This window comes from Gobius niger, assembly GCF_951799975.1.
Source record: "Gobius niger genome assembly, chromosome: 3".
NCBI classification, from domain to species: Eukaryota; Metazoa; Chordata; class Actinopteri; order Gobiiformes; family Gobiidae; genus Gobius; species Gobius niger.
In genome coordinates this window covers 13161982-13184681 of record NC_136854.1, presented here as the reverse complement: position 1 = coordinate 13184681, position 22700 = coordinate 13161982, and the positions used below count along the sequence as shown (strand labels likewise).

The window sequence follows — 22700 nt, the reverse complement described above, 5'->3', positions numbered from 1 at the left end:
AAACGGACAGATCAGTGATGGAAGCACAAACAGATTAACACCAGACTGAACATTCTGTGAGTAAAAACTAATTACTTCATTATTATCATTTGATTCATATAAACCCCTGAAATCCCAGTTTTTACAATGGGAATCAATCAGATCAAGAGATTGACGCCAAAAGAAGAACAAAAACGTTTCATGTCGGTCGGTTTAGTGACCGTTACTGGGACATAAACCAGGACTGAACCAGGTCTAAACCAAACCAAGTGAAATGAGTCCTTACCGAAGCTGCAGAGAGCCCAAAGGAGCAGCAGTCGTCTGTGGGTCATCGTCGGGACTAAGTGAGGACTGAACCAGGACTGGACTGGGACTGGATGAGGTCTGAACCAGGACTGAAGCAGGACTGTACTGGGACTGGACGAGGTCTGAACCTTGACTGAAGAAGGACTGGGTGAGTCAAGAGGATTTCCTGTTCTTTTTTTTTTTTATTGAGCACATTCTTATCTCATCATTCTGCGTGGGTTTTCCTCTTAAAGGTAAGAAACTTAAAGTGCGTAAGTGCGAGTTATATTTAGAGATTTAGAGATTAGAGTTTCCAGTTGATTACTGACATCAATATGAGAGGAAAGTGTATCACAAGTTTATTTTCCTATTTGACACTATGATTCACTCTGAATGCATAGACTCACGTTTAAAGGGATATTACAGGATTTTCGACATAGGGCCTCATTTCCCAGTTATCCAGAGCGTTGATTTCTGGATATATTTTCTTTTTGTAATCCATGCAGTTCTTATATTTGAAGAGTTTTGTGGCGCTAGGCTAATGCAAGGCTAGCGCATTTCTATGGTATCAGCTAGCCTGCATTAAAAACAGTCTGACCCGCTCCACAGAGCACCTGAGGCAAATCACTTATAACACCAGACTAACCATATAAATGTCTGTGTCCATAGAATACATTTTGGAATACAACTGACCTTGCATCACATGAATGATCACATTTTGAGGGATTTTCTAGCACAGGGGTGGCCAACCAGTCAGAGACCAAGAGCCGAAATTTTCAACCTTGATCCTGTGAAGAGCCACAAAGGCACCGACCATTAGTGAGATTCCGGGGCGGTAGTTTATTGTGATTAAATAGAATGTGACCGTTTTATTTATATCACAATAAACTATAACTTTATGCCTTTTTCTTTTTTTTTTTTAAATAATTGTGTTAGATTTAATGGTTTTACTCCTCAACAAGATTGAAATACATGTATATTAAATGACATTTTGTGTTTCCTGTTCTGACTGAGACAGAATTAGATTATTATTATTATTATTTTATTTATTTTTTTAATGCTGGGGTGTGTTTGTATGTGGGGCCCTGCCCACTGAGCCCCCTTCTCTGATTCGCCCCTGGCCTGTGCGCTCAGTGCCTGCAGCTTCGTCCTGACTGGACTGTGCAGAGAACGCACTCTAGGCTGCACAAAGTTCATGAACTTTAATCAGGAGCCTCTGGAGGATCTGAGAGTCTGTTTTAAGTTGCATCTGCTACAGTTATAGAACGTGTGAAAGAAAAGTCATGACTTTGCGTATTTCCGCGTTACGATGTCGCGCTTCGCATCATACGCTTAATAAGAGCTCCGCTTTTTTCCATTTCCTCATTTTGATCTTTTTCTGTGAATATGTGGCCAAATTACATCAAATAAAGAGTAGCTGATCAGAAACCTGAAAAGCACAGAAGCTGATCCCAGTGCCACGATCTGCCTGCCTGTTGTTTAACCTACATCCCGCTGTGAGTGAAGCTGCACGGGCACCTTTCACACACCGCCTCGAAAAGGAGAGAGATTCAGACTCACATCATGTGTGTGGAGATGGAAACAGGGTCTGTAGGACGATGGTTGGATTTTTGGTCAAAGACTGGTACAGTTTATGGGAAATATTTACCAATTATTTTGCAAAGAGCCGCATTGTATTAAACATATCCAATCATGCAAAGAGCCGCACTCTGATTGGCCAAGAGCCGCTTGCGGCTCGAGAGCCGCGGGTTGGCCACCCCTGTTCTAGCAGATCACTCCGCCGCCACGTAGCTTATACAACCACGAAGCTGATGCTGCTCAAATATAACTTATTTTAGATGCAAAATGGTTAAAATTACTCTATCGACACAGACATTTATATGGTTAGTCTGCCGATATAAGTGATTTGCCTCAGGTGCAATAAAATGAGGCCCTACTGTATGTCAAAAATCCTGAAATATCCCCAAACCCCTTAACTCCTGAATGTATTTCCAATTATATAAAAAAATATATTATCAGTGTTTTTGCTTTCAAGCTGATGCTAAATTAAGTGGAGATTGTTAATTTTTTTGTCGCACATAGTACCGATTTTTAGGTATGTTGCAAATCGGCAACAACAGGCATAAATGTAATTTTTGGTATGTTGTAAATTAACAACAACAGGCAAAAGTTGTAAATGTACTAAAGTGACAAAATGTGTTTGTTCTGAATGATTACAAATGTAAATGCACTGTAATATACACTGAGCACTTGTGTATTCAGGTTAGGGTATTAGAACAGTAAACAGAGCCAACGCTTTTCACTAAATGCTTGTAAAGTGTTGGTTTTGAGCAGCTGATGCCGTCCTGCAGCAGCAGCACCGGTAACAGGAAGGGCATCATGATTTTCAGCAACATCTTCATTACTGCTGTTCCTGTCATCAGTGCCTTCCCTGCTGCTGCTGCTTTCATCACCTGATGTAGGGAGGAGGAAAAAAGCACTTTATAAAGGTGCAGACAATTGATCTACAAAATATCTACAATTTATATGACTAATTATGATATTTTGCTCCCTTTCCTGAGGTTTTATAATACATTGTACATCAGACACCTCTATTTACCATTACTTACTTGCAAATTACATTATAATTGCACAATATTTTCGGACGTGGAATTCTTGTTTGTGGTCCAATAGATCCACTTGGTGGTCGCTTTGCAAACAACACCAACGGTTTCCTTTTGTTCTGTGTAAAAAAGGATAACTTTTTTTTTATATCCTTGTATGTTTTTGTTACAATGATTATAGAATTTTACTAAAATGGCATGTTCTAAAAAACGTTTTAGCACTGTAATAAATCTATTAATAAACCAAACGTCTGCGCTGTTTTAGGATCCGCGCTACACTTTGTAAAAAGCCCGTCTGAATCTGTCCTCTTTATATGCGCTTATACGTGCAGCTGCTACGTTATTAAGAACCAAAACAAAGCTCACGTGCTAAAACATGTGCTTTTGCGCGCTCACTCCTATCATTCAGAAACTACTACGCTGAAGGGCTGAGAATATCCTTCGACCCTCGTTCATAAAAATAGTGTGTCTGCCACTGAAATAGCTTTAAATCCCGTTATTTTAATAACCATTCTACATTAACTTTATAAAAATTTATGTCAATATAGGTCATATCTTGTCATATTATAGCCTATTTTTTAACAAATTGATAAGCGAAATGATAAAGAACCGCATCAATAAGAGAAACTATCAATGGTATTATCGATTTAAAAAAAATGGGGGGGGGGGGGGGGGGGGCCTACAGTTCTGTTTAAGCCCCGGGGCCTATGGGTACATTAAGGTGGGCCTGGTGGTGAAGCAGGGGCGGAGCTGGTGTCCCATTTACAGTGTTAGAATTTATGAGCTTTGTAGATTAATGCAAGCAACAAAATATATTACATCTAAAATGCAACAGAATGCTGGAAGTGGCATTTTATTATTAAAAACAAAACATAATTAATACTTTGTATAATTATTGGGAATTTTCTTGTATATTTCTATACAGAAATATTATTCAGTTTGTTGGGTTGTTTGAATGTTAAAACTATTGTGGCTCTTTGAGACTTTCGTTTGGTTTGAAATGGTCCAAAATGGCTCTTTGGATGTTGAAGGTTGCAGACCCCTGATCTAGCCTCTTTAATGTCCTGCCTCGGAGCAGCAGAGCCGCAGGTGACTGAGTAGGCCCCGCCCACTGGAGCTCCGTCATTAAAAATCATTCAATTTGATTTGCTTCTTCCTGTATAAACCCGCTAGACACTGATCATACACTGACCATGTCCATGAAGAGGAAAATTCCAGGCCATCTAGGAAATTGTTCATAATCCATTGAAAAAAGAAACTAGTGGGGTACATGGTTCATTTGTTCAACTTGATCACTGATGCATCCATTTTGCTCGCGACGGCTCATTACAATGAAGAAAGACGGTCAGTCTAATAACTGAGAACCTGGATAATGCATTTTCACAACATGATATAAACAACTCAAGGTGGAATGAAACCACACAGAATTGCAAGTAATGAATCTATGTATTTGATTTATGTAAATGAAGCAACAAGATGTTGATGTTTTCCATCCATCCATCCATCCATTTTCTTCCCCTTTATCCGGGGCCGGGTCGCGGGGGCAGCAGTCTCAGCAGAGATGCCCAAACTTCCCGATCCACACACACCTCCTCCAGCTGTTCTGGGGGGACCCCGAGGCGACACCAGGCCAGCTCGGAGACATAGTCCCACCACCGTGTCCTGGGTCTTCCACGAGGCCTTGTCCCACTAGGACATGCCTGGAACACCTCCCGCGGGAGGCGACCAGGAGGCATCCGAAATAGATGCCCTAGCCACCTCAACTGGCTCCTTTTGACGTGAAGGAGCAGCGACTCTACTCCGAGCTCCTCCCGGGTAACTGAGCTCCTCACCCGATCTCGAAGGGTGCGCCCAGCCACCCTGCAAAGGAAACTCATTTCGGCCGCTTGTATTCGCGATCTTGTCCTTTCGGTCATGACCCAAATCTCATGACCATAGGTGAGGGTGGGAACGTAGATTGATCGGTAAATCGAGAGCTTTGCCCCCCGACTCAGCTCCCTCTTCACCACGACAGACCGATACAGCGACCGCATCACTGCTGACGCCGCACCGATCCGTCTGTCGATCTCACGCTCCATCCGTCCCTCACTCGTGAACAAGACCCCGAGATACTTGAACTCCTCCACTTGAGGTAAGGACTCCCCACCGACCTGTAGAGGGGAAGCCACCTTTTTCCGGTGGAGAACCATGGCCTCAGATTTGGAGGTGCTGATCCTCATCCCGGCCGCTACACACTCGGCTGCAAACCGCCCCAGAGCGTGCTGAAGGTCCTGGTTTGTTGAAGCCATCAGAACAACATCATCTGCAAACAGCAGCGATGAGACTCTGAGGCTCCCAAACCGGACACCCTCCGGCCCCTGGCTGCGCCTAGAAATTCTGTCCATAAAAGTAATGAACAGAACCGGTGACAAAGGGCAGCCCTGGCGGAGACCAACACGCACCGGGAACAGGTCTGACTTACTGCCGGCAATGCGAACCAAGCTCCTGCTGCGGTCATACAGGGAACGGACAGCCCTTAGCAGAGGGCCCTGGACCCCATACTCCCGGAGCACCCCCCACAGGGCACCACGAGGGACGCGGTCGAACGCTTTCTCCAAATCCACAAAACACATGTGGACTGGTTTGGCGAACTCCCACGAACCCTCAAGCACCCGATGAAGGGTATACAGCTGGTCCAGTGTGCCACGACCAGGACGAAAACCGCATTGTTCCTCCTGGATCCGAGGTTCAACTATCGGCCGGATCCTCCTCTCCAGCACCCTGGAGTAGACCTTACCGGGGAGGCTAAGGAGGGTGATTCCTCTGTAATTGGAACACACCCTCCGGTCCCCCTTCTTAAAGAGAGGGACCACCACCCCGGTCTGCCAATCCAGGGGCACTGTCCCCGACCGCCACGCGATGTTGCAGAGACGTGTCAGCCAAGACAGTCCTACAACATCCAGAGACTTAAGGTACTCAGGGCGAATCTCATCCACCCCCGGAGCCTTGCCACCGAGGAGCTTTCTCACCACCTCGGTGACTTCAGCTTGGGTGATGGGCGAGCCCACCTCCGAGTCCCCAGCCTCTGCTTCCCTGTTGATGTTTTCCTTTGCAGAAATTACCAAAGGAGTTGAAGGTTGTACGTTTTGAAAAAATATGACCTCTGATCAGAGAAATGTGTTGAAGAAAATCTCTGAGAATAAATGGCAGGAAAAAAGAAGAAAAGTGGGCCAATGACCAAAGAGTGCAGTGGACAGATGCTCTCATCCCTTCTGGGTTAGTGTTGAAAATATTTCACCTTCCACTTTCAAGAGACTTCATCAAGGATTAAAGATCTTTCAGCGACTCATCGAGAGGGAAGTCTTTTCATTTTACTGATAAAACAGAACTAATTACTGAAGAAGCCACTTATGGGCAAGTGTGTGGTATAAGCGTTTTCTAGCAATCAAAATTCATAATCAGTGTATTTATTTAATCCTCAAAGGTGAGTCATATTCTCTCTATGAAAAGATGAAAAACTTGGCATACACATGAATGACTGAATGAAGAACTTTATTGTCATGATACAATTGTGCAACGAAATTGGGGATATCAAATGTTGGGCTAGCCTGCAACACAAATGCCCAGCATGATTTTGGAGGTAGGGGAAACAGAAGCACCCAGAGGAAACCTACGCAGACACGGGTAGAACATGCAACCTCCCAGTTCCAGACAATCAGGTCTCACAGGGCTTTTGACATCCTTCATGACGTTAAATACTAAAAGAATGGACTCCCAGCTTGTGTGGATTAGCTGTGAGTCTTGCCAGGATACCTTGTCATTTACTTTTTTTGTTTCCTGTAGCGGCTCTTGTGACGCCTCCACTGCAGTGACGGGCAGATGATGCTTCAAACTGTGTGTCTTTCAGAATTGTGTCACACTGTATCACACAGTGTTTGTAGGCTACTTTGTGAAGGCGCCAACACTGACTGTGCTCATTTATTATTCTTCAAAAATGTCAACCAAATCTTCATGAATGAGCTGTTTCACGGCACAGAGTGATCAGTAAAAGGAACATTGCTCAGGATTATGAAAATAGAAATTTATGAATTAGAAATATCAGTGATAACCATCTCAAAATGAAGTCACTGACCAAGATTTGATAAATAAGAATATGTTCCTCTTCTCACAGTAGGGCACATATATCACAGCATTTATGTTTTACCAGTGGGTGTCCAGTCAAAAAAACTGAACTACCTACCAACTGGGGCAGCACCGCTTCACCGTTAGAAGGTCCCGGGTTCAATTCCCACCAGGACGGGTCCTTTCTGTGTGGAGTTTGCATGTTTTTCCCATGTCTGCCTAAGTTTCCTCCGAGTTCTCTGGTTTCCCCTACCACTAAAAACATGTGCAATAGGTGAATCCTCCAGCCAGGTGTTGCAAGAGGGGTAACGGGAAAAGTTAACACAGGTGATTCTGACCACCAGCCTGGCTCCACATCATGGAGATGCTTCCCCGGGCACGGCACTGCCGTCGACCACTGCCCCAGCGGCATGGAAGGATGGGTTAAATGCAGAGGACAAATTTCCCTGTTGGTACAATAAAGTATTCAAACAAACAAAAACAACAAACAAACATCTGACTCGATCTCACAACCTTCTAGCTACTAGCCGGGTGCTCTCCCTACAGAGCTAAGTGAGCGGCACATCGATAGAACAATCATGCTAACAAAACAATAGACAAGGCCTATAACTTTTGCACCTGTGCTGTGCTTACATTTCTGATTGATCCGCACTCGGACGTGAAAGAGAGACGGCTCTATACATGTTTTTGAATACTTTTGTTATCTCCGAGGCAACATCAAACATTTCTTCCACCAAAATGGCTTGCAGTGGCCCTAATGGTTTCTTACTGACTGACTGTACAATATATCAATGTATGGATGCTCTGCTGTTATGGTCTTCTGCAACATTGTTATTTGCATTTCCATATATAATTTCAAAATGCCACAGTAAGGCCCAATCTCAATTCTCTTTTCTACCCCAACCCCTTCCCCTAGCCCTTGCCCTTTTCCTACACCCTGAAACCAAGGGCTAAGGGCGAGGGTTGAAAAGACCTCCCTAAGAAATGGGACAGCCCTCCATTTGACTGCATTTACTATTAACACAGATGATTATGGTTATGTAAAAAACAACAACTACTGAACCAGTTCATCACTTGACCGATACTGTTCTGTAACACCTAAACAACAGGACTCGTCTCATCCTAAACCCAACAGATTTTCATCTGTTTCTGCTTCATTCGGTGCTACATTCTCCTTCCCCCGTCCGTGTTTCGTTGCTTCTACCGTGAGTCGCTGTGGCTGCAGCCGGAGCTGCAAGAGATCTGCTCATGTAGCGCACTCAGCGGGGAAGGACAGAGGTAGACCCGCTCGCAGTGCGCACAGGGCGGGGACAGGCACCCGCAGCCTCCGCTCTGAGCCCGAGTGGAGGCTGCCGAGGTGCGCTCAGACAGGGGACAGACAGCCTCGGACCCGGGCTCAGAGCACAGCGGCACGGGGAGACAGACAGTGGGGAGACAGACAGCGGGTGCAGCAGCGATGAACCCCGTGTGTCATGGCATTAGCGACGTATCGAAAGTTTGGAAAGAAATTGCAAAAGTCAGCCAATACAGCGCAAATAAAGCGTTCGCAGGAGCAAAGCGAAAACGTAGAACTGACACGTTTAACGCAATAGACTGTTCTAATTGTTACACAAAGCGAATAAAGTCACACACGAAGAGTTCTGCAACTTTATCAATGTTGTAAGAGTGATTAGTGATGATGTTCGTGAATTCATTTCGCAGCTTATTTCCGTGTTTTGTCAAACTCCTCCTACCCCTTCGTCTGTAGTGTGCATCAGAAAAACCCTCGCTTGAAGGGCTATGTGGCCTCTCCCTCACCCCTACCCCTCACCACAAAATAGAATTGGGACACCCCTTCGTCTCTCGTGCACGCGCAAAACGAAGGGAAAGGGCTAAACGGAGGGCTAAGGGGGAGAATTGAGATTGGGCCCAACTCTCGTGTTCTGTTTGCCACAGTCAGCAGACTCACAAACCCTCCAGTTTCATGGCCCCAAGAATTAATTTCTACATCCAAGTGTAATGGGTTTGCAATTTTTTTTAGCTACAAGGTCCAAACCATTAAAAAGGCTATTAGCTCCTCACTACAAATGGTAACATTTCAACCAGTAGTAGAGCTAGAGCGGGCACATTTTGCACAAACTACCAACTAGACTTTTAAAGTCTTTGCTGAGCAATTTATCACAACAACTCGCGCGTTTAGTTAACACCTCACTCCAGACTGGAGTTTTTCCAAAGGCCGTAAAAACAACTGAAGAAGAGTGGTCTTGATGCCACAGAAATGAACAATTATCGGCCTATATCAAATCTGCCCTTTACAGGAAAAGTCTTGGAGAAAGTGGTCTACAGCCAGCTAACACAATTTCTTCTTGTAAATGTTTTTGACATGTTCCAGTCGGGCTTTATACCCCCACACAGCACCGAGACGGTCTTGATCAAGGTGACAAATGACATCAGGCTAAATGCAGATGCAGGCAAGGTCACAGTTTTAGTTCTGCTGGACCTGGTTCTGCGTTTGACACAGTGGACCATGGGATCTTACAAGAGAGGTTGAAACCCTGGTTGGGAAACTCTGGAAAGGCCCTCGAGTGGTTCAGATCCTACCTCGAGGAACAAACGTATTATGTCATGATGGGAAACTGTGTCCCGGACCAAATGGCATTGACCAGTGGGGTTCCCCAGGGGTCGTTTCTGGGGCCCCTCTTGTTCAATCTGTACATGCTTCCATTAAGGTCAATTGACATCCAGTAACAATGTGTCCTATCACAATTATCCAGACTATACTCAGATCTATGTTTCGCTGACAGCGGGTGAACATGGGCCTGTAGATACACTGTCATTGTATCAAACAGATCAGTGTGTGGATAAAGACAGAATAAACTTAGATCATTGTTTTTGGCCCATAAAAACACAGAGAGGTTGGCATTGGTCATCTCAAAGCTCTTTCACTGGGACCCAAAAGTCCAGTTAGAAATCGGTGCAATCATGGACTCAGACCTGAATTTTCATATAAAGTCCATTACATCAGCGGCCTATTACCACCTAAAAAACATCGCTAAAATAAAATAACATAGTGTCCAAACCAGACTTGGAGAGACTAACTCGTGCTTTTGTCTCCAGCTGGTTAGACTATTGTAACGGCTTGTTCACTGCGGCTCGAGTCCTGACCAAAACCAGGAAATACGACCATATTAGTCCAGTGCTCCGGTCTCTACACTGGCTTCCTGTTGCTCAGGGAATAGAGTTTAAAACAGCACTTCTTGTGTTTAAGTCCCTTCATTGTCAAGCACCAAAGTACATCTCTGACATGTTACAGCCGTATGAACCATCTCGAACCACTCTCTTCGGGCCTCAGCACTGCACCTTATCGCCTCTGGAAAAGTTGTTCCCGCCTTTTCTCTCTCTCTCTCTTCCTCATAATAAACGGAGCGCACCCTCACCTCCAAAGATGTTTTGCCTCCCCTCCCGACTTGCACTCGACACGCTACATTAGCAACACTATGACAGTACAACCCTGGTTTTCTCCACCAGTTTTCCCAGGCAATTCACAATACACCATCCTGTGACGCGGCCTCCAAAAATATACTCACAAATTGAAATCTTAGCCTCTTGGTGCTTGGTGAACAGTTCTCGCCGAATCATTTTTTCCACTCGGTGGCGGCGGCGGGTTGGGGGTGGGGGTGGGGGCGCTAGAGACCACGCTTGGGAGCCCGCTGCGTCCCTCCCTTCTCCCCCTCGCTGCCCAATGGGAGGAGAGGGAGCTGCCCGCTGCGCCAATCACAGCAGACGGATGATAGTGAAAATAAGTTTTAGTCGTTTGAGTTAGCCACACGGCGAATGCGATATGTCATCTGGAGTTTGCGCGTAGGAAAAGAGTGGGAAAAGTTGTTCCAGTGCGGCCAAACGCGCTCTGTGGAGACCCACAGGAAAAAAGGAAAGTATACGAGCCCTCTCTCTCTCTCTCTCTCTCTCGCTGTGTGTGCGCGCTGAGAAGAGGGAGAAAGCGGCGGGCTGGCAGGTGTTCATTTGAGGGAGACACATCGATTCAAACGGCTGGTTCCGGGGAATACAGCGTCAAACAAGCTTCACAAACTCCCCGGAGTAACAGGCGGACTGTGGCCGGCGCTTGAGCCAGTCTGACGTCGCCTTTCTCGAGGAAAGAGAGCAGGAGTTAACTGGCTAAAAGGCACAGGGATCCGGTGTCGCAGCACAACCAGTGTGGAGGTAACACTAGCTGGCAGCGGAGCCACGGTTCAGACTGAGGTCACTTTTTGTCTCGCTCGCGGCGCATTTTACCTCTCCGTGGATTAAAAAAGTGCTCGTTTTGGAGCCGTTTGTGGGATTTCTTTGTGCTTTCAGCGGACCTGTTGTGCGTTGCCCCGGTGTAATGTGACACGCAGAGCTTTAGGACAAGTGAGCCTCTCTCGTGTCAGCGTGTGGAGAGTGATATATTTCCACCGCGCAGACTCTTCTTCAGTTCGGCCAACTTGTGTCCACTTCATCCCGCTCGGAGCTCCTCTCCAGCGGCCTGGGACCAGCCCGGTGTGCGCTCAGGAGGGCTGGAGTATTCAAACAATCTATTAGTGGATTGATTTTAGAGGAGAGCACGCGCTCGGGGCAGAGAGCGCGCGCTCGGCTGGATAATGTACAGGTTTGATCGCCTCTGCTAATACGGACACGGAGTGACTGAACAGCCAAATGATCCTCGGGGCAAATCCCCGCTGAAGACATCCAAACAGGCGGATTTGTGTCGATACAGCGGAGTAAGCCGATAAGTGCACAACACACTCACATGTATTAATTGTGGCTGAGTCTAAATGAAATGGTGGCTGGATAAAGATCGGGTTATTCTGTGGAGCTGGAGGAGTGGGAAGCCCTCTCAGTCTGCGGCGGAGTTTGGAGCTGAACGCGGCGGGGATCTGTGAGCCCTAACGGGGGAAACTACTGTGGAGAGTCCGACTGGCTCTTTTATAGAAAGTGATCTCACCACTACACACACGGATACGTGTCCTACTATTCGCCTTTCTGGGGAAATGAAATCTGGATTTGACTGCCCAGAGCAAGCGGAGGGAACTGCGCCACGCTGTCCGAGGATGACGCATGGGTCTTTGGTCACCAGGAGCCGGGGGACCCGGTGTGTGGAGGTGTTCGTGCTGCTGCTCCTGGGCAGCTGCTGCCACATGTTGCACGGTCAAGGTAAGGGCTGTACTCTCCGCAGCAGTTAATCTAAATGTCACACTGTGCGCCACAGGGTGACGCGCTGTAAATCCACCTCCAATTCTGCTCCTGGAATAAATCACTGGGGCTCCGTGCTGCCTTTAATTGTGCCTGACATTTGTCGGACAGATCGATGTGAATGGCATGTAGGTGCACCTCTGTGACCTGTGATGCTGCTGCTGTTGCATTGTTTACATCTGAAACCGTGTCGGAGCCCCTTGGATCGAAAATGGCACAACTGTGCTTTTATTGTAGTTTGTTGGTTACCTTCGGGAGTCAGGCCATCTGTGCCCATTGATTCATTTGTTTGTTACTGGTTGTTATGGTTTGCCTGGGTTCAAACTGAGCTGAAAGATGTCATGGGTCAGGCTATATTTAGTTACCCTGATTACTTTGCCTTTGTAAGACTATTACACTTCTGTGTTGAAGGATCCTAATGCACTGTCACATCAGCGCTGTGCCCACATAGTGTCAGAGCAGGGCTGAGTTAACCGCCTGTCCCGGGGATTCTCTTGGGGCGCTCCCAGACAGAGATGGTCCCACCTCAGGGATTGTGTCTCCTCAGCCTCAGGTCACATGGTGCAACTCTGCAACACTTCTTTGTCCCTGGGGAAGTCTCACTGTGTGTTATACAGATTTTTCTTTTATTATGACAAGGCAACCTACATTCAGTGACACCACAATCCATGGATCAGTGCTTTAAAAAAAAAAAAAAAAATCTAATTGTGTAAAAAGAAAGGACCAAAATAAGACTAACATAGAACTATGAGTATTATCAAACAGAACATGTCCTTTCTGTTGGTAGCACAGTCAGAAAATCAAAAGGACAATGTTCACAAGTTCTGTTTGTTTGTAATGCAATCCATTTACTCCCTTCAACCTACATCATTTGGCCTGAGAAATGATTACAACCACTTTGGCTGGGCGGTTTTGGGAGACTATCACAACGAGAATTTTCAGGCAAATTAAATTGGTAATTCATGTTTTCAAGTTTAAGGTTTACATGTTGGTTTTCAGTTCTATTTTAGCCTCGTTTTGATCAGAATTTTCTACTGTTTAGTCTAGTTTTGACACTTACTGCTTATTTTTTTTGTGTAACTGTAACAATGGAATGTATTGTACACAAGCAGGGCTGAAATCCTAAGCGACCGTGAGAGTCGGAAATTAAATATGACTTGGGGAAAATTGTAAGTTGCTTTGAGAAACGCAGGTCGTGGGTCTTACAATAAGAAGGTTAGCACGCCGGCTAGTCCGAGAAAGTTCTCGTTAGCCTATTCATGATTTTTGTTTTCTTGTAGCCGTTAACATTTAACCATCAAACGTCAATGTGAACGATAAAGATGTTTTCAGCTGTTGTCAACCCAGCGACCACGTTTAGGTGAGGTCAACCCCTCGTTAGAAATCATTAATGAATGTCCTGAACCTTTGGTGTTTTACTTAAGATTAGAGTTGGCATATATAAGTGGCCTCTGAGCTCAATGATTATCCATATTCCATTAAGTTTCTGCTTTTTGTGGAGTTGTCTACGCACCCAAAGCCCATTAAACATCTTATATTTACCATAGAACTTATATTCTGACACATCATACCTCACCATACTTTAGTATAGGGCCTGGCTTCATTCATTTGTATGGGGATGGAACGATCAATCAGATTAGAGCTGCACGATTTTGACCAAAAAAACCTAATAGCGATTTTTCAGACAGATATAGTGACTGCGATTCGATTTGCGATTAGTTATTGCAATTATTACATTTCAGCTTCATGCAAATCTGTGAGAGGCAAAGAGGAATTTTATGTTCAAATCATGCGTGGTTTTAATAATGCTCTAATAGAAACGTGGCTCTCACACTCTTTCTCCCCATTCAGCCGCATGAAACACATTCTCTGAATCACAGGCTGCAAAACGACGCTTGTTTAATGAACCTTAATATTTACGTCAAAAACTGTCTGTGAAGATGTTTCATTGAGACGCAGTTTAATACAATGCTACGCGCATACGGCGATGAGCGGAAACGGCATGGAGTTTGTTTAGACAAACTTCTGATTGACCAGCAGCCAAAGGAGGCGAGGCTCGCTCATTCTGATTGGAGAACATGTCTATCACTCAAACGGTGAGGCAGAAAAAAAACCTCAACACCTTGAGGTTAGGTAATCGCAGTAGCTAAAACCTCAATATCAATTCAATAGAGGTTAAAGGAACAGGCCACAATTTGTCCATACTGAGATATGTTCTTACCTGAGCTCAGACGAGTTGATGCGTACCTGTCTGGTCTGTCTGGCCCGTGCAAGAGCTTGGTCCCTTCTAACTTGACCCCGTTTGGAGCTGAAGGAATATACTGGGAGATGCCAAATGCTAGCAACATCTCTGGTCTTTTTGCGTGACTGAGGGCACACAGTTCTTCCATGCTGTGATAGGTTCTTACCTGAGCTTAGACAAGTTAAACGTACCTGCCTGGTCTTTGCGCGTCCCGTGGAAGAGCGTCGTAGCTATTGGAATATGCTGGGAGAGGCCAAATGCTAACAAAATGACTGAGGGCACGCACAAAGACCAGACAGGTACGCATCAACTCGTCTAAGCTCAAGTAAGAACATATCTCAGTATGGAAAAAACGTGGCCTGTTCCTTTTAATCGTACAGCTCTTGCTCATATAGCTAAAGGCGTTTCTATGATTTCTCAGCCTGAAACTCTCTGACAAACGTTGGTTGTAGCTACGATTCTCCCCTTGAAACATCGCGCAGTAGAAGCGAGGACTGGATTAAGATTTTTACATTCCATTTACATTTAAAAATAGCGACGACCTTATCTGATTGATACGGGCCACTCCCCTCTCTTCCTCTTTGCTCTCCCGCGCACGCTTTTGCATTCACCGCCGCCTCCCCCCCCACCCCCGCCTCCCCTGGAAAGTCATCTCTCGCGGCTTGATGTGCTTGACGACCCATTTATAGCGCCGCGACCCGGGCCGGGCCGGTGGATGGGGCTGAGCGACAGTGGGAGCGCGCACTGTCTGTAAACTCTACTGACAGCTCATTTTTAACTGCGACAGTGGAGCAACTGCAACCCGAGCGTGATTTATGAGAGCTGGCCCGCTACCCCGCTGTCTGGATGGAGCGGAGGAGAAGGAGTGCTATAGTCTTTGAAAAGGATATTTTGTTCTTTTAAAGGGCGTTTGTTTGACGAAATTGACTGAGTTCGTAGTGGCGTACAAGCGTTTGGAAGACGTACCTGGAGCTGATAATACAACTAAAGCATTTAAAGAAATATGACACATTGTTTGGAAGCAAATACTTAATGACATTTGTAAACCTTTTTTCGGTGGTCATCAACTTGGTTTCGTTGAGGGAAAGTACAGCTACTAGCGGTCAAATACACCGCCCGACTCCTCAAAGAAGTGACTACAAACGAAGTTCCCACGCTCTGATATTTGGTCGTAGCGCCTTGAGCTTTGATTACAGATAAGATCCAGTGCCGCATTCATTTTTCGGATCTTGTATTGATGATGGGAGAGTGTGATAATGTGATGGCGGCCAATCCGTGTATGTGAAAACGATTTCTCCTGCTCCTTTCACGATGTAAGCCCATTGCTATCTGGGAATATGCTCGTGCCATCAGGGAAGAATTAAGCGGCTGATCTCATTCTTTTGGGCACATACTGTTGCTGAACCTGCACCTGATCAACAGCAGCGACCCCAGAACAGCTAACTACCAACGTAACTTAACTTCCACTATCTGCTTGGTCCTTGAAAAGCAGTGGTTTCAACACAAACTTTATTATTGTGTTTAACCCCTTAAGCCCGACGGTCCCACCTGTGGGACCAAAATAGGTACTGCATCATAAACCTCTGTGGAGTACATCTTAAAAACTTATCACGAAGTTATTTTTTTAATTTAAGCAAAGTGTACACCCTAATGCACACAAAACAAACCATAATGTTAATCTTTATGCACATATTTATCTGTACAGGCCATTTTTATACCCCGTTGTTCGCAAAAGAGCGTTTTGAAAACCTTTGGTTTTGTACGAAAAGACGTTGTTTGCGTTGCCATTGAAATCCACGTACAGCTAAGTTTGTAGTCCTGTGAAAGGGGAGAAGTCACTGAATCTAATGATAACAATTACTCTAAAAACTACAACACCCCGGTGTTGCAAAGGGAACGCGTAAACACTGCGCCCTATTTCCGCTTCCGTGAGCTCTCTTCTTCGGCGCGAAACAGTGAACAGAGCGCACGTACTCCCCCTCGGTTTGGCGACTGCTGCGAGGTTTTGTTGTTGAGTTTCCGCGAAATATTTAGTTTTATTTCTTCGAAGTCATGGCTAAGAAGATGTACAACATTGAAAGGGACATGGCGGAGATTTTAGCGGAGGTTCAGAGGCGGTCCGATGTGGAAGTGGAGGATTCGGTTGATACGGAGGACAGTTCGGACGACGATGATGAGCGGTCAGAAGATGAGGCGTTCATCTTGCATGTACCTGTTTACAAGTAAGTTTATTTGTTTGTTGTTATATTACTATTATTATTATTATTATTATTATTATTATTATTATTATTATTATTATTGTACATTATGTATTTTCAGATAGTATAATATAAAATAACACGCATAATTATTGTCTTTCACTCAAAATTCTAGCCAAGCTTGTTACTAGTATGTGATGTAGAATGTGGTGTCTGCAACTTTCTACTTTTCCGTGAAGACCCTCAAGACGCTCAAATGACAACATATGTTTACAGTAATAATAAAAATAGTAATAACAATAGACATTATGATAAAAAGTAGTTATTGAAGACGTTTTACAAATATTGAATTATTCAAAATCAATAGCATTTATTTTGGAGGAGAATATGATTCATTTTTTTCCCTCATCAATAATTGTGTATGGATTTATTTTATCCTCACAGTTACTTGTATCTATTCAAGAGTGTTTGTGAAAAAACAAATGAAAACAAAGGAATAAAATGTTTAGAAAATGCACTAATGAATCCTAGTACTACAATAAAATGTTGCATTTTTATTTTGATCTTACATTTCCCTGCTTTCTATTTCATACACTAAATAATTCACGCAGCATGTTTTATTATCAATTACTGGGTAACAATTGCCTTTTTTTGTCCTATTTCCAAAGTGATCAAGAGGAGAATGGTGAAGCAGAGGGGAAAGATGAAGCAGAGGGGAAAGATGAAGCAGAGGAGAACGGTGGAGCTCCATCTACCCACCGTGGTGCAGAGTCTCCTCTCTTTCTGAGGTTAGTGTGCTGATTTGTGTTGCAATACTCATCTAATACTCATATCTTGTCTGAAATCAGAAGTTGATGTAATTTATTTATATTGATGGTGATTATTTTTCTTACAGTGATGATGTTGGAGATGATGAGGACTATGCACCCCCTAAGCGGAAGAGGGTACCATCCACTTCATCTTCCTCCAGTCCTGCATCCCCTGAACCTGGGATAACACGAGGGGGGCGTGGAAGAGGCCGTGCCCGAAGGCGTGGAAGAGGCCATGCCCAAGGCTGTGGAGGGCTAGCGAGAAGGCGTGTTTTGGCTGCTGAAGATGCAGGGGAGGCATGGCGCACCAAAGAAGACCCGGATGTTGCACCGGAAAGCCCACCCTTTGAGCCCAAACATCCTCCAGGCCCAAGAATTGACGGCACCGTGAGCTGGTCTCCTTTAAGCCTGTTCAAGTTGTTCTTTAGTGACAGGGTGCTGCGCACTGTCATGAAGAATACTAATGAAAATGCAGCAAGGCGACTGGCAAGCGGCAAAAAATATAAGTGGTCCCCCTTGTCTCCGGACACTTTTTTTGTGTTTTTAGCTGTTATCATTTACTCTGGTTTGGTGCACACTCACGAAAGGTCTGACATGTGGAAAACCACCTTTCCCTACAACTTCCCCTTTCCTCGCTCTTTTATCACCAGGGACCGGTTTGAAGCCATCTTTTGGTCCCTTCATCTCTCTGATTTGGCTGAAGATGAAGAAAATGAGAAAAAAAAAGGAACCCCCCAGTATGATCGGCTCTTCAAAATTAAACCCCTCTACACTGAGATTGTTGATGCCTGCAAGTCCCATTTTCAACCGAACCAAAACATCACAATTGACGAGCGTATGGTTGCAAGCAAGGCCCGTATTGGATTTCGGCAATATATGAAGGATAAGCCCACCAAATTTGGCTACAAGTTATTTGTTTTGGCGGATTCGGAAACTGGCTACACTTCAAATTTTTTTGTTTACCAGGGAAAGGACAAAGAGTGCAGGGTCCAGAGGCAAGCGGAGGAGGGCCTCAGTGTGTCATCTGTGATGGACTTGCTGAACTTTGAGCTTCTGGGGAAAGGCTATCGACTCTATGTCGATAACTTTTACACAAGTGTGCCTCTGTTTCACAAGCTTGCACAGAACCACACTGCAGCATGTGGCACCATTCGAACCAACAGGAAAGGCTTTCCCAAAACAACCCTGAATGATCTCCCAATCAGGCCACAAAGAGGAGACATGCGCTGGATCAGGAAAAACAACCTGCTCTTTTTGCGGTGGATGGACACAAAGGTCGTAAACGCGTGCAGTACCTTTCACAGCGCCTACAGCGGGAATGCTGCTCTCAGAAGGGTGAAAGGGGCAGACGGGCAGTGGCGTAGGACGGCTGTGGACATTCCTGATGCCATCAAGGATTACAACGTCTACATGGGAGGAGTTGACCTGTCCGATGCCCTTATTCAATACTACTCCGTCTTGAATAAGACCATGAGGTGGTACAAAACTTTTTTTTATCATTTCATTGACATAGCGGTAGTCAACAGCTATATCCTGTACAAGCGTGTGAACAAGTCTCCATCCCTCATGACCCACAAGATGTTCCGGGAAGCTCTCATGACGGAGATGGTAGCGCAAGCCAAAGCTCTAATTGCAGACTCTGCACCCCGCCCCACCCTGCGCAGCACATGCATGCCAATGTTCAGAGGAGACAGCTCATCTGAGCGGAGAAGGTGTGTGGTATGTGCTGCTAAAGAGAAGGAGAAGGCAAAGCAGATGCCAGGATACAAAGTGCAAAACATCAAGACACCCGTTTACTGTTCCAGCTGTGATGTGTCTCTCTGCTTTGTTCCTGGAAGGAACTGCTTTGTGGAGTTTCATGGCTTGTAAATGTAAATATTGTAAATGTAAATGCTGTTAGCAAAATGGTGTTTTAATGTAGCAGGACAACAGGATCTTGCATAAACATGTACCCTTTACACAGTGAGATGTGTGGCAAGAACGGATTAGGGGCACTTTGTATTACAAAAAAGTTTAAAAGTCCTTTATTATTACATGGACATGCCGATGTGTTTTGAAAGTACAGAGTCTTTGGCGGGGGCAAACAAAGACTCTGTACTTTCAAAATGCATCGGCGTGTCCATGCAAAAATTAAGGATAAACCTTTTTGTAATAGAACGTGTCCCCTAATCCATTCTTGCCACACATCTCACTGTTTAAAGGGTACATGTTTATGCAAGATCCTGCTATAGGCACTTTTATTTGAAAGAGCACTTATATTTCTTATATAATATATAATCATTTTATATATGTTTTAGACCTTGTTGACAATGTTGACAAACTTACTTCCATATTGCTTCTCTTTCAGTAACACCTGGTCACGTGACTGTCTCGAAAACTGCTTCATTCTGTGATTTGCGTATCGTGTCTCAAAGCGGGTCATCGTTCAGAGCGTCTCACTGAGCTGCCTTTAGTGGCTAGGCGCTAAACAACGGAGGTTTTCTTGTCCGTATAGTTATGTAAATCATTAGTCATAGATAAATGTGCTGTATTTCCCCCATTTTCCATTGGCTTATTCTGACTGTGGGCCAGAATACATTTTGTATTTTCTTATTCTTCACAAGGGTCCTTCTTTTGAACAGATACAAAAGCAGGCGTGGAGCTGATCAGGCGAGGGAAACAAAAGGAGCGCCATCTACAGCAAATAGTGCCAAAATTAGTCCGTGAAGCACAGACCCACAATACAAAGAAAATTACTCGTGTTGGTGCTTCAGTCGTGTTTATGAGAAGTAATTAAGTTAGTAAATAAATAAATAAAGAAGTAATAACGTTTGTCCACAAGAGATCACTGTTCAAACAGAATGAAACAGCTCAGGGACTAGCTACAGCACTTTTTTGCTGTGTTACAAGACTTTACTCGCCCATCACTAGTAAAAAAGAGTTGTGTTATGTCTGTAGTTTCTCATAAATATTGATTTAATGGCTGTTTGAATCCAATTGAATGTTTTTTGTATATATCTGTCAACTGAATTTGCACATACAATTGTTCTATAGTTTCTCCAATTATTGTACTGTGCTGTGAAATGATATGAGATTTTATTTTATTAAGTTTGAATCAACCTTTTATATATTTGTACATATTTGACAGTTATTATTACCTTTTATATGGATGTTTTATATAATATTGATGTTTATGATTATTGTTATTTGACATTTATGGCATTTTGTGAGAGTTCTTGTAGTAAAAATACTCATTTGGTTACAAACTAATCTAGTTTGATGTCATGTGTATGAATTTCTACTGTGCACAATGGTGGTAATTGATGATGCGCCAACTATATATTCTTTCCAAAAGCACCATTAGATGGCAATTGACTCAGATAATGCTCATAAGTAGAAATATTCAACCAGTTTACTTTGAAAGTGGAAAAAAAAACCTTTGGCACACATTGTGCCAAAATGTGCCATTTTGTGCCAAATGAAGGGTTCGCCTGGTAAAATCATGTTTCAAACCTAGTGTGTAGGCCCTTCCATTCATCCAATTCAAATAAAATTTGGTAGAGGTGTAGTCAGCAAGTTACTTTAGATAACCAAAGGCATTTGTGTGCATAGAATCTGTGTAAACATGGTGTTACCCATTGTTATATATCATAAAACATCAGGCGGAGGTTAAAAAAAGTACAAATTACTCTAGATTAATCCTAATTTACACAGCCATAGTAACACAATCAATAATTTTAACATTGGGAATGAATTCCTCAGGTCCATAGCTGTCCATAGACACCAAGAACATGCATATGGAGTGAATTACTGAAGAGCCATTCTTGGTTTACCTTTGAGATTTCATTTTGGGTGTTTTTGTCCTCAAAAACGGCTAGGGCTTAACAGGTTAATAAATACATAGTTTTGACATCTACAATGATTGTAGATTAACAATTAATTAACAATCATTAACAATCAGCATAGGTGTAAAAATAGTGTATATTTCTAGAACTGCTATGTTGAACCATTTATAAATACTATTTCTTACCAGGAAAGTCCCCTTAGTACGCTTTAGTATTTCTTCTAGACAGGGCGCCTCACTGAGAATTTTTTTTTTTTTTTCATGCACAGCCAAAAAAAAATAATGCACTGCAACTTTAACATGTGCAAAATTCTTCTCCTTTAATAGGATGTAAATGCTCAGTCAGCCATGGCGTCTGTGATTTTTTCTGGTGACTGTTTTTGTATATTTGGTCTCAGGGGCGCAGCTTACCAGTAGGCAAGGCAGGCAGCTGCTTGGGGCCCCCAACTATAAAGGGCCCCCGTGAACAGGCTCACTTTGCACAGCCTTAACAAATAAGTAAGTATGTAAGCAAGTAAGCAAGCAAGTAAGCAACAAAGCAAGCAAGTAAGCTAGTATGTAAGAAAGTAAGTAAGCAAGCTAGTAAGCAAGTAAGCTAGTAGGTAAGCAAGTAAGCAAGCTAGTAAGTAAGCAAGTAAGTAAGCTAGTAAGCAAGTAAGTAAGTAAGCTAGTAAGCAAGTAAGTAAGCAAGTAAGCTAGTGAGTAATCTGGTAAGTATGCTAGTAAGTAAGCTAGTAAGTAAGCAAGTAAGTAAGCTAGTAAGTAAGCAAGCAAGCAAGCTAGTAAGTAAGCTAGTAAGTACGCAAGTAAGTAAGCTAGTAAGTAAGTTAGTGAGTAAGCAAGTAAGCTTGTAAGTAAGCAAATAAGCAAGTAAGCTAGTAAGTAAGCAGGCAAGCTAGTAAGTAAGCTAGTAAGTAAGTAAGTAAGCAAGTCAGAAGCTTACTGGAGTATCCGGAGGACAGGCTGGCTGCCTTCCGTCTCCTCTGAAATGGTGCATCGCCTCCTGGGTTTGTTCCTGTCTCAGAGGGTGGTGTCCTGCACGGGTCAGCTCCTCCTTCCACTTCCCCCACTATAGTCTTTCGCCATCTTCTGGGAAAAGCCTAGCAGTTCATCCATCTTATTCTCCAGTGAATAAACATTAGTCAGAACAATAGTAGGGATAGAAGATTTGTGACTCTTGCCCGGATACCTCCTTGTTTGTTTCCTGCTGCGCCTCTTGTGACGCCTTCAATGTGCTGCAGGTGTGGGGGGGGGCTCTTGGTGCCTCTTCAGTGTTTGAGAAGAAGAAATGGTCTCAAATACTCGCTTGATATTGCCCTCCTAATGACTATGGAGCCGCAGTTACACCATCACTCCACAATCGCTATCTGGCGCTGTTTATGTCCCTCCTGCAGACATGCTTTAGTGACTCATGGCTCCCTAATATTAACTCTAATGAGCAGTTGGGTC

At 44.1% G+C, this 22700-nt stretch overlaps 1 protein-coding gene across 1 annotated transcript in view; it reads left to right on the top strand.

The window, feature by feature from the left end:
* Positions 1 to 10788: 10788 nt before the first annotated feature.
* sdk1b (sidekick cell adhesion molecule 1b) overlaps positions 10789 to 22700 on the top strand; it is a 332960-nt gene continuing 321048 nt past the window's right edge. Inside the window, exon 1 of the mRNA XM_079552609.1 lies at positions 10789 to 12140. Within this exon, the coding sequence (XP_079408735.1) occupies positions 11978 to 12140 (163 nt within the window). The 5' untranslated portion in view covers positions 10789 to 11977. The remainder of the gene's footprint in view (positions 12141 to 22700) is intronic.